General features: G+C 31.2%; 1 protein-coding gene across 2 annotated transcripts; it reads right to left on the bottom strand.

The window, feature by feature from the left end:
- Positions 1 to 4,061: 4,061 nt before the first annotated feature.
- LOC128190539 (uncharacterized) lies at positions 4,062 to 9,551 on the bottom strand. Of its 2 annotated transcripts, none has more exons than XM_052862621.1 (7): positions 9,488 to 9,551; positions 9,365 to 9,385; positions 8,337 to 8,408; positions 7,815 to 7,868; positions 5,554 to 5,625; positions 5,281 to 5,315; positions 4,062 to 5,080 (listed from the first exon to the last, which is right to left on the bottom strand). In XM_052862621.1, exons 1-7 carry the CDS (start codon positions 9,511 to 9,513, stop codon positions 5,052 to 5,054), a joined length of 309 nt encoding a protein of 102 aa, XP_052718581.1. In that variant the 5' UTR covers positions 9,514 to 9,551; the 3' UTR covers positions 4,062 to 5,051. The 2 variants fall into 2 exon arrangements, with proteins under 2 accessions (XP_052718581.1, XP_052718582.1); XM_052862622.1 differs by having other exon boundaries at positions 5,290 to 5,315.
- Between the last annotated feature and the right edge of the window lie 2,811 nt (positions 9,552 to 12,362).

Below are 12,362 nucleotides of genomic sequence, written 5' to 3'. Positions count from 1 at the left end.
GCTTACACTTACATGGTGAGTCGCTGCACTTGACGACTAAAGCAGATTTATTTTATGTTTGTGTTAAAAGTTGACGATTTAAATTAATGTTTTTTCAATGTTTATTATATTTAGCAAAATAAGACGGTTTGCTCACCCCTGTCACAGTTTGTTCCCACGAAGCCCGGAGAGCAGGTACATCGGTAACCTGTTGATGTGTCTAGACACGCTCCATTACGGCAAGGACTGTCACTACATTTGGCGGCTTAACAGAAAATAAGATTGTTTTGAAATAACAAAATATTATCGCAGTGCTAACGCTGGTGGAATACATTTCAATTTTCTTTCTAAAACGGACTTCGAAAATTAAGCATTCTTTTTTTTGTTAATGCACAGTATAATCCGGAAAAGTAACGATCTAGGGAGTCATTGTTTTTACCTTTCTATATCCTTACTCGTAATGTATTCGTAATAAGATAATAACGACTATTTATAGTCTGTGCCAGGATATTTATGCAGCACATTTAGACGATATATATACTGCTATATTTAAATAATAGACTCGATTTAAGAGCCTTTATTACCGATAAATTAGTAGAGTACTATCTTTTGTTTTTTAAATTTTAAACATCATTGGTATATGAAAATTACCAATTTATTTTTATTTTTCTTTCAATCATGCTTCGCTAATTAATAATCAACGAAAATCCCTACACAAGATTCTGAAAATTATCTGGATTGTTTTGGTTTTTACAATATTGCGCGTGCGCAATACATTCGCGCTAAATCATGAAAGGCTCATCACGGTGTTAAAATCAGATGAGACAAAAGTTGATATAAATTTGTTATTTTAATAATTGAAGGATATTGATATTGGGGTGATATTGGGGAAACAAAGACTAAAGGCAAAGAAATGTTTGATTCAATGCAAAATACTCGCCACATATTTATAAGGAAGAGTCGATACAATGTTCTATCGTTAAAATGTTAAATGTTAAATGTCCTACGGACCCACTTTATGACGAATCTTTCAGAAAGCTAAGGGAGTCTTTGGCTGTAGATTGGCAAAAACCTATTGAAGAATTCAGAGGTAAATGTATTGCTATGTCCAACATTTGCAGTGAAAAATCTTACTAGTATTATATTGACTTTGTTGGTTTGAACCCTGCTCTATACAAGGGTCACAACTTCAGGATAGGGGCAGACACTCATGCAGCACATTTGGGTTAATATTCTGAAAACTGCATTCAATAAATGGGAAGATAAAAATCTGATGCTATTCGCAGATACATACGTTTGTCAAGCTTTATATTTTAAATATGTATAGCAAATGCTATGTATATATACTTTTCTTGGAAGATTTTCACAGTTCAGAAGTTAACTGCTGTGTATTATGATTGTATCTGATATGCATTGTTTGTGTTTTTAATTCAATGTATAGATTAGTTGTATGTCAAAATTCAGTTCTCATCACAATTCCTTATCATCTGTCTTATATTGGACATTATTCAAAGTGTGATTCATGTATATCATTTATCTATACTATGTGCATGATGTGGTTACACATAACATAACACAGGTCAACAGTAAACTGATGTGTTTATGTGCTGTATAGTTTTTTAACCATTGTTTCTGTTGTTTGATTTTGATTGTCATTTGAGTAACATGTGCCTACTGGTTCATCTGAAAATGTTTGATTACATGTATATCTGTCTTTAAAACTTGTTTTATAGTATAACAAACTTTTAACATGTATATTAGGCAGCTGTTATATTAACACAGGGCAGAATTCAACTGATGTGTTTATACTTGCAAGGTTAAAAATAAGATGTTCCTAGTGGTATTCAAAATTTTAACTGGTTTGGTTATAGATAATCTGTGCCTTCATGATATATTAATATTTATATCTCCATAAAAGGTAGGGGTTGGTCATTTCCATGTGTGTTGTATGTACTGCCATCTTTCATATTGTTGACTACCATATCTGGCTAGTCCACTTTGTGTGGGGTCTTTTTGTGCAAACCCGCTGTTTTCTTTTGGTGGCTGTTTTTGTTCAACAATATTTTTGTTGCATGTATATTTGGTACATGTTGATAATGCATACATCTTTGTTTAATATGGGGGAGGTCATTTACTCATCTTTTATAACTTACACTCAATGTCTGGTAATTGGTATTATGACTGTTTGAAGACCTCCCCTTATTGCCTAATTTTTCTTATTAGCAAAAATAAATGGCAGTACATACACACAACCATGTTTTATATTTTTCTATCAATCCTAGACAGATCAACAATATTACATAATACAGCATTATTGTAAATAATAGCATTTATGTAAATTGTGATATGTTATTTTTATGCTAGTACCAATAATAGTAGTCATAATATAATTGTAATTCTAATCTTTGAGTACTTTTGAGTATTTAGCTGATCTTCCTTTTTGTCTACATTAGCCAATCAGAGTGCGGTATTTAGTCGCCCGATGTTTTGACTACGTCACTTTAACTGTCAGCTGTCAACAAGTTTGTAAATACCGCAGTCAAAAATGGTAATAATTAACTTTGTTATTTAAATGTCCACAAAAAATGTAAAATTCTTAAGGGACGACGACGGACAATAACCACAGATATAGTAAATTAACAAATGGTTTAATTTACTTGCAAATTGACTTTTTTGTACCTGCATACCTCATGGAAGGTGGTCCAACTGTAATGCACTACTCTGACAAATGTTGACTCATGCAGAAGAAAAAAGTACGTTATATTTAGTAAGCATTTTATAAAGTAACATACATGTAGTACAAAAGGCCAGACTCCAATGATTTTCCAGTATTTTGATATCCATCTGAGAGAGAGAGAGAGAGAGAGAGAGAGAGAGAGAGAGGAAAATATGAAACGAAAACATCGCGCGGTATATTATCAGACCTGATAATCGGCGCAAAAACAAGCGAGATATTAAAGATCAAAGTTTGCGTCTAAAAGAAAATAATAACAAGAAATCTGAATATTTTAAGAATAATAGTAAGGTCTCCCGCACGGAAGTGGAATACCTTAATTACATGAATTATTAATATACATCAGTGCGTTAGATCAATGAAACATAAACAAAAATCTCTCCTGTAGGATTTGAGTCTGACATCATCATAGTTATTTCATGTAGTCGGTGATATACTTATATGTTGATTTTAACAAATCGATTAACGGGGCGTGTAGATCTCATCAGGTCCGTCTGTTTCGACAGAGCTATGAATGTACAATCACTTTCAGTAAGAAATAGAGGAAATCATACTTGGTGGATGTAAATATAGTTATTTGAATTAAAGTCGATATTTATAAGCTAAATAAAACGTTTGAAAGAACTTTTAAAAAGTTAAAGAAATGCTCCTAAATATTTTCACTTACAGTATACGGTGCAGATGTTAATAGGTTTAAGATGATTGACATTCTGCTCTGTTATTTCTAGCTCTTTTTCGTGTATTAAAAAGGAGAAACTTATTTTAAAGATAAACAACATACACATTTGATATTACTGTATAACTGTACTTTCTGTTTAAAAATGTATATTTTTTTTGCTGTTTCACTGTATTTTCTGTTTAAAACTACACATGTTTCATTTGCTGGAAGTAGTTAAGAATATCAGTTGACTATATGCAGTTCTATATATTAAATTTTCTGAATTCTTGATAAGAAGATCACTGTAAGATCAGTAAATTATACTGTGCTAAAAATATTTAATCTGATGATAGTTCACTTGCCGTGCAAACACAAAAACAGACTAAAAGGGTGTTATATCTGTAAATAATAAACAACTCAATTGAGCACGTTGAGTATGGGTCTCCTGTTTGATGCAACTGATAACTTTGTAACTCATTAATATCAAAAAGTGTTTTTATCAAAGGCTGATGTTGATTTTTTTTTTAACATACACTATAACCACATGCACATTTATTATCTATCAAACATAACTAAAGGTACTCAGTCCTCAATGATTTTTTTTGATCCAGTAACTATAAAAAAAATGTAAAAAAAAAAAAAAACACACAAAACGATAAAAGAATTTTTCGAGTTTATGGCTTGGCTTGAACATACAACAAGGTTAAGTTTATAATTTTAAGCAATTTGATTTTCTCTAACGTTAAAAAAGAAATCAATAAAAAATATCTTTATTCTTACTTTTAATCAAGCACAATAAAATAATCCATAAAAGCATGTCAAAATATTTTCAAAATATATTTTAAACGCTAAATCATACTAGTAAGTAAGTTAAAGGCCTTTTTTACTACTAAACAGTAAACTGTTAAATGCAGCCTGTAACCTTATTTTAAATGATGCGTTTTGGCGGCCAGATAGAAACCTTTTTATACAAACAAATCACTAAACTAATTTAACAACGAATTAAATACATTCTCAACTTTTTATTGCAAATAATCGAATGTTCCTGACTGCAGATGCTACGAGAAACATGTATATTGGCGAGTATAAATATTGTCAAAAAAGATGCCATTTAAGGTGGTGTGGGACGCCTCCATATTGTGACATACTTCCGATCAAAATAAGCAATAAATTCAAGCATAATTTTATTAACTTTTTCGTACCTGAAATTGTTACTAAACAGCGTAGCGCCATGGGTTAGAATGTAAACTAGGAATACGTAAGTAGGGCTTTTAAAATGTTTACCTTTCCAACAAATTTATAAAAGCATATCTTTTTCTCAAATATTGTAAAATTCGCAAGAAAAATAATTTAAAATGGTGAAACTTCTTTGTTATTATAATGTAATTCCATTATTATGGACCGGTGTCCACCCGAGGCCGGTTAGATGCATTTGACGTTTCTTCTAAAATAAGTAAAATAGTATCTAACCTATAATATACAAAGCATTTTAGTGATGTATTTGTATGAAAAACACATTCAGACATCATTTTTAAACACGTTTTAAATCGCTACATATCATTTATCCATTTATAGATATCTTCGAGACATGACTTAGGTATATAATTTTTAGGGTAACAAAGTTTTTGGTCCTGTTTCTGTTTCAACATCCAAAAATTCTGTCAAGTTTGAAGAACAGTTTCAATGTTTTTTGTCTTTGCTCTTTTTCTCTAAAAAACGAGACATTAAATTGTTAATGATATTAATGATTAATATTTTTTATAAATACTTTATAATAAATTACAAGACACGTCAGCACTATATTCTAAGTTACGAGTTTGTTTGTTTTTTGTTTTTGTTTTTTTGTTTTTTGGGTTTTTTTTTTAGAACCAACTGCATTGCAGAATTTTATAAATGCAATTTGACAAACCTATTTTACCCTCAAGAGCCAATTGACCAGATTTCCTGAAAAAAGAACCCACAGACATTTATCGCTGTAAATCTATGACATTATGGATCAATTAATGCAGGAAATTTAAGCTTTATTACAGTGTGATGTCAAATGATTATTCATGCAAATATTTCTTGATAATTTATTTGTACTTATCTTACTTAAATAATCACAATTTTAATGCATTTTTGTATCTTGTACGGTTTCTGAAAGAGTATTTATAATTTTCTAAATGTTACTTATAATACATACCCTATTTGATTTACGATACTTTTGTCACCTTCAACCACAACTGTCTGTTCATGGACATTCCCATGTCGGTCTCTTAAAAAGGTTTGTAGGACAATATTAATAAGATTGCATTTTTCTGCAATTTAAGCAACATCCATAACACAAAAACAAAGTACGATTCCACTAATAGTGTAAAACGATTGTATGTGTGTTCGTGTTCAATATTAACACTAAGGAAATAAATACAAATTTTAAAAGTTAAAAATGTTTAAAAAGGTATGATAGTCCAAAATAAGGAAAAGTTTTATATTCATAAAAAGGTTGCGTGTAATGCTATAACAAATATTTTACCTGTTACAAACTTTTATCAAAATTGTTCCTTGAAAATAAGTATATGATAAATTGTTAAGAAAACAGCTATAAGCAAATAAATGGAATCATATAAATATTGATATTTTTCATTTTTATTGCATGATTTTGCAAATTAAAAAAAATGTTTGAATAATAGTTGTACAATAAATATAATAGTGTTATTTGTACATTATCTCAAAAGTTACTCTGTTAAAAGATCTGATGTCAAAACGTTTATTCGTCATTCATGATTGATTTTACTTTAAATATCTATTTTGATGAATGAAAAATCTTCCAAAGTGCATCAATTGATTAGTATGTAGAGATAATATTCCCAAAGCAAGTCAATTTGAAAATGGAATACTGAGCTATTGCTCTTGGATACAGAAATGTTTCTGCGAAAGAATGATACTTTGATACAGTTGCTGAAATAAATAAATGTTCTTTACAAAAATCATTGTCAGATGTCATGAATTTCACATTTGTCGTAGTGAGTTTAATTAACATCATAACACTGCACTTATATTGTTGTTTTTTTTGTTTTGTTTTTTGGTTTTTTTTTAATTCTTAGGAAATAGCAATGATTTTTGAAATTTAAGACATGTTCGCTTTATGACTATACTGCCCCGCTCTACGTCTGAACCTCTGACCAAGGGGCGATGAATTTCTCAATTTTTCTTTTTTAGAAAGCTTTAAGGACATACAAACCATTTCAAACTTTTTTACACCATGTGTGAAAATATAGAAGGAGCATTTTGAACATTTGGCCTTTTTGATAATTGCCCCCCCCCCCCCCCAAATGAGGTTGAGGACTAAGACAAACGAAAACTTTAAAGGGTTGCTTTTAATATTCTTCATCGTCATGTTTGGCTCAAAATTTAAATGATACAGGTACTGGCCCAGGTTAAATTTATGGTATATCTTTCTGAATATTTTGGGATTTCCCGTATTTTTACTTGATACCACGTGAAATATATCATTTTCGGTATGGGCGATGGCTGCAGACACATCCGTTTTGGCGGATCCACGTCAATGGGAATAAACATTAAAATACATTCTTGCAATATATAAAAATAGCAAAGCCGCGAAATAATAGTAGAACCTTCCTGAATGGGGTAACCAAGAACGCGGTTTGACTAATTAATGTCGTGGCGAAAAGGAAAGAACGTATGGGTTCATCATGCATCGCGAGCAAATATTCATAACTTGGAAAGGGGAAATCTTTAGTTGATAAAAATAAGTTAACAAATAAAATGAAACAATTTGATGCGATTTTAGTTTTGATCGAAAGAATTTATTTTCCACAACAGAGTGCCCAGGAAGGCTGTTTGAATAATTTACACCATAGCAGAAAGTGAGGGGGTGCTAACCATCGAGCAGATACTTGGTATATGACAACTTTGGTTTATCAAAAATACAAATTGATATGCATACATGAGCGGGTTTTTTTTAAATTTCATTCATTTCTATACCTAAGAAACAAAATCTAGAGATATGAAGTCCTAAAAAACCACTCACTGGGAAACAAAAAATCATTATTATCATTTTCATTCAGCTGCAACAAAAAAAATTAAGGCCCTGTACATGTATATATCACCCAATTCAATTTAGATTTTTCATACCTAAGCTAAGTATCCAGCTATGCATTTTTTTAATTTCAATTTTAAAGAATTGGTAGGAAAACAATTAGGAAAATATTCGGACACATTATATATGAAAATAAAAACAAACATGGTTAACATTTTAGCATCGTGTCAATAGTGTGAAGTATAAATTTCCACTGCGGGCGCGATATCATCTAGTTTTGTAGAAAACCTTTTGAAGTTTCATAATACATGTGTTTTTAAAATATTTCACCAAAATATGATTCACTAATGTCACGTATAATTAATCTTTTAGATATTGCGTTTATGTGTTATAAGACTACTCACGTTGTTTTGTTCATGAGGGTAACCTTTGTTTTCTTCAATTCGTCCTTCAGTTTTCTTTGAAATAAAACATAAATACTGTAATTGTCATATCACACACACACACACTAACGCGCGCGCGCGCGCAATTTAGGTGTCTAAGTATCGTAGTGAACAATGCACTCGCTTTTCACCGCTGCGACCCGAGTTCGATCCCCGTGATCGACAGTGGTTGTATGTGATAGGGTATGGCGGTCGCCCGCTTGGAAACGTGGGTTCTCTCCGGGTACTCCGGCTCCTTCCCACACCAATGACCCCCTCGCCCTAACATCCGTGCCAACGAGAGATATTAATATAAGTTGTAGATCTTGCTTATCAATCGTTGTAAAATAAATAAAGGTCAGTTTTAAGGTAGCACACAATACCCGCACACACAGTATTCATTTAATTTCAAATCAGTAAATAATGTTATAATAATTGTGTGTGAAATCATTATATTTACATTTAAAAGTGCAAAGAATGGTCATATACATGAATATACACTACCTCTCTTCAAGTCTGTTGCATTCCTTAACTTCATCTTCGTCTTTATGTTTATGGCCTTTGTGACAAGTGAAGCTACAGCAAAATTTTAGAATTTCCAAAATAATTCAATGCTACTTAAGCAGAAACACTCTTCTTTAATATAACTTAAAATACCATTTATTAAATGATTTAAATCAGTTTCAGTAAAGATAATGCCTCATAACGTTTTTGAAACGAATTACTATTTTTTTCTCTGTGAACAAAACGGCAGACTTTCTATACATGTATATGCGTTTTAACGTTTTTAAATATAATGACGTTTAGATTTGAAGTCAATTTCAGTTTAGTCTTTTTACTCTAAAAATAGTCGAACATTCACCCATTCAGCTCATTTCAGGTCATGTGTATTTTTGCTAGCCAACGGTTTTAGGATACTCCGCTCTCAAAAATCTTTGTCAGATCTCCGAAATGAGTCAGCTACTCGCAGCTGCAGCCAATTACAGAGTTTGTCACCGATTTTTCGTAATGAGATCTGCTTAGAGTTTATAGGGTGGGGAGTAGACCGAATCCCTTTGGCTAGCAAAGATGGGTCATGTTCCACTTCTTGATTTAATGAATCATTAGTAAGAAATTTGATTTGTCGTTTTATCATGGAGACACTGTTTGTTCATTATTCTTTGATAACATATGATCTGAATTTCTCAGAACAACATCGTGATTAGCAGCAAGTCAAAATTAAATGAACAAAACTTATATATAAATGAACCCCAAATATCACACATTCATTACAAATATTTATAATTGTTAAATAAACCTACAGAAAAATACGACGCAAACAACAGAATCAACAAACCTTTACAAATTTCTTTAATCGTTTTAAAACAGATAATTGGTTTTACAAATTTAAAATAAGAAAAAAATTCAGAAAAAAGGAAAAAACTACAATTTCACATTTTTGCTAAAACATACAACATTTTTAAATGTATCATTTAAATCATAATAAAAGTAATCTTTTCAATACTTGATCTTTTGTATCATTAAATTCTTACCTTCGGTGCCTCACAGGTAATCTAATTGATAAAAAAATCACTTAGCATGAGAAACGTGTAAATCAATAGCTAAAATCATATATTTTAGAAGTCAAGTCAAACAAAAAGGCCCAAAGTATTTACACTTGGCATAATCTTTGGTTACTCATCGTTCGGTCCTCAGGTTATGCTGAACACTTGTTGAAAAGCTTTTATATGCAATGAAACAAAGATAAGGACAGAACACGTGATTTTAATTGATTTCAAAGAAAAACGTCCTTTTCTTGCTAAAACACTATCAAAACAATCAAAATATGTAGCGGTTATTTGACATATTTGAAGTTTATTGATACAGTGGGTTTTTTTTTAAATGTTATCTATCCTCAACTAACAAATCAATATCATTTCATGAACACATGCCGCAATATAATCAGCAGAGCCCCTTTTCACCTTTTAGAGTAAGGATTTCACACTAAACATACTATCGGTTATTCACTCAAGAATGTATATTGTTTACAAAACAATTGAAAATAATATTTTATTTACATGAAACTTAACAACTTTCTTTACCTTTCAATAGAACTAAAGATATGGAGATGTTTACATGCATTGCAACCAGTTAAATGCCAATGGTGGTGCAATGTAAACATTGCAATGATTTATTAGCTTTTTCAGTTGTATTCTAGGCGATCGCTGGTATTTGAAAACGGAGTAGATTGAAACGGAAACCTTTTTTTTTCTCAGAAAATAGAGGGGAAAATGTTCAGTCAAAGTCAATAAATCATGATATTTTAAATAGGTTAAATACTTATATTTCTTCCGCTTTTGTGTTTCGAGGTTAAATAAAATACTTTTATCTATTTCCCAGTATTCGTGTAAAAAATCGACAATTTTAAGAAATTACTATCATTGTGTGACAAAACAAATATTCAGCATTTTTTTTGTAAAAAAGACATGGATATCGCACACATGACAGTGCAGAATCAAGTGATCTTTACCACATAAAACTGAAAATGCATATTCTATATTTTCAAAGAATACGACTTTTATGCCATTTGGATTTTAAAGTAACCAATCAGTTCACTATAAAACAGAAGCGTAAATCTGGCACAAAAACAAAAAGTAGAATTATTATATTTCTACACTTCCTAAATAAAATTTAATTGGCTTTATTGGTAGAATCTAACATATAGAGGGGCTCATAGTTTTATTTTTTTAGATTATTTTCAGGTTCATTTTAAAAGTCAATATTTTATAAATTGCACCTTTAGACTAGTCTTTTTTTCAACGAGTTCCTTTAAGGTTTTTCTTTTTTTATCGTTGCGGAATTAAGATGTGTGGTATATAAAATAATTCTAATCTCAGATCATTTGGAAACACTGTATTTAAGGTAAACCAATGCAATAAAAATAACAAGTATAACATACAACTTTATCTTTCCTTCTTTCTGTTTCTCTCTCACATTTATTTTATACCGACGTATCCCCCCATACATCTGTTAATAATGTCATTTTCTGATAAACATATGTATTTGATTTCATGGAGATATAACTTAATTTCCTAAGAAAAACAAACTCCTGGAAAAGGAAATTCATATATTTTCAAACGTGATAATCACATGATACAACTTATCTATGAAGTTGATTTTTGTGTTCTTACAATCAGTTTTATTTTCCTGTTAACAAGTCCAAAGGGTAACAGAGAATATGGCGGAGAGTGAGTAAAAGTTATTTAAAGTGTTGAAAGTTATAAACTTTTGAGAAAATAGAAACTAAATTGATGAGTAAGAGTACAAAACACACAAACACGGTCTTCATGCATTCCAATTGTTTCAAAAATTATCTAACTAAATGTAATTTTAACGAATTTTCACCTAGCTTCTATACAATATTTTTGACATATATGAGTTATTTTTACTTACAGCCATTATAGCAAACCTATTTTTAAAGGGTTCTCTAAGTTACCAGATGAAATTTATCCTTTCATGTTTTTTGAAGACTTTTTTTTAAAAATATGTTCTCTTCTTAAAAGGCTTTTTTGTTTTTCTCTTACAAAGTATCCTCACAGGAGACAAAGGGAGCCATTGGGCTAATACATTATCGATCATACTAAACCTAAAACCAGAGTAAACCCTAACTACACCCCGGGTTAACTCTCGAGGTTTACTTGGGGTTTACTCCAGTTTTTCATTGGGTTTAATCGGGATTTGCTTTTGGCGTTAACTGCACACAATGAAGTGTGAAGCAGACTCCTCTTTTATCTTACCATCTTCCTGCCAGTAATTCCTGATCCTAGTATATTCTGAATACACATGGAAAGTCTTCTTTCATGGGTATACTTCTAATCGGAGTTTACTCTTCGTGTCCACTCTGTTACTGTTTACTTTTTGTTTATCTAGGATTAATCTGGCTCCACTCTTGTAAAGTCGGAGGAAACCCAGAGTAATATCCAAAAGTAAACCCAAGGTATAGTTGGGGTTTACTTTCTGTTATGTTGGATCTGATTGGTTTTGTATGTATCATAAAATGCCGTAAGATGTTGGGATTTTTTAGCTTTTGTAACACTGACGATTTTCTTTCAGAAACTATATCAAACTATGTATATGGAGTGTGAAAATAAGTTGTTGCAGCGCGTTGCCGCCGACTATTAATATTAACGTACTGATACTAAGACTTAACTTTATGTAGAAATTGGTTATGCAAATAAAAATCGTAAACTCTTATCAAAGATTTTGTGTACTAAATTCAAAATGAAAGAAATTGTCACAATCAGATCCTAGTAATTGCTGTAGTGTAAGTTGTTTTTATATTTAGTGGATTTATCCCGTACTGAACCCCAGTGTTTTGATAGACTTTCTATTTTTATCCCGTATGGAGCCTCATATTTTTCAGTTTGGCATTGGTCAGCATAATAGACTCAACTTGGGTCATTCTATCCGCATTGTTAGGGCTTTATAAGGTTTGAATTTTGCAGTTTGGACAGAGCGCACGATTTCCCCACACGGATCTGACCACGTGTA

Source organism: Crassostrea angulata, chromosome 6, assembly GCF_025612915.1.
Source record: "Crassostrea angulata isolate pt1a10 chromosome 6, ASM2561291v2, whole genome shotgun sequence".
NCBI lineage: Eukaryota > Metazoa > Mollusca > Bivalvia > Ostreida > Ostreidae > Magallana > Magallana angulata.
This window is presented reverse-complemented; position numbering and strand designations above follow the sequence as displayed.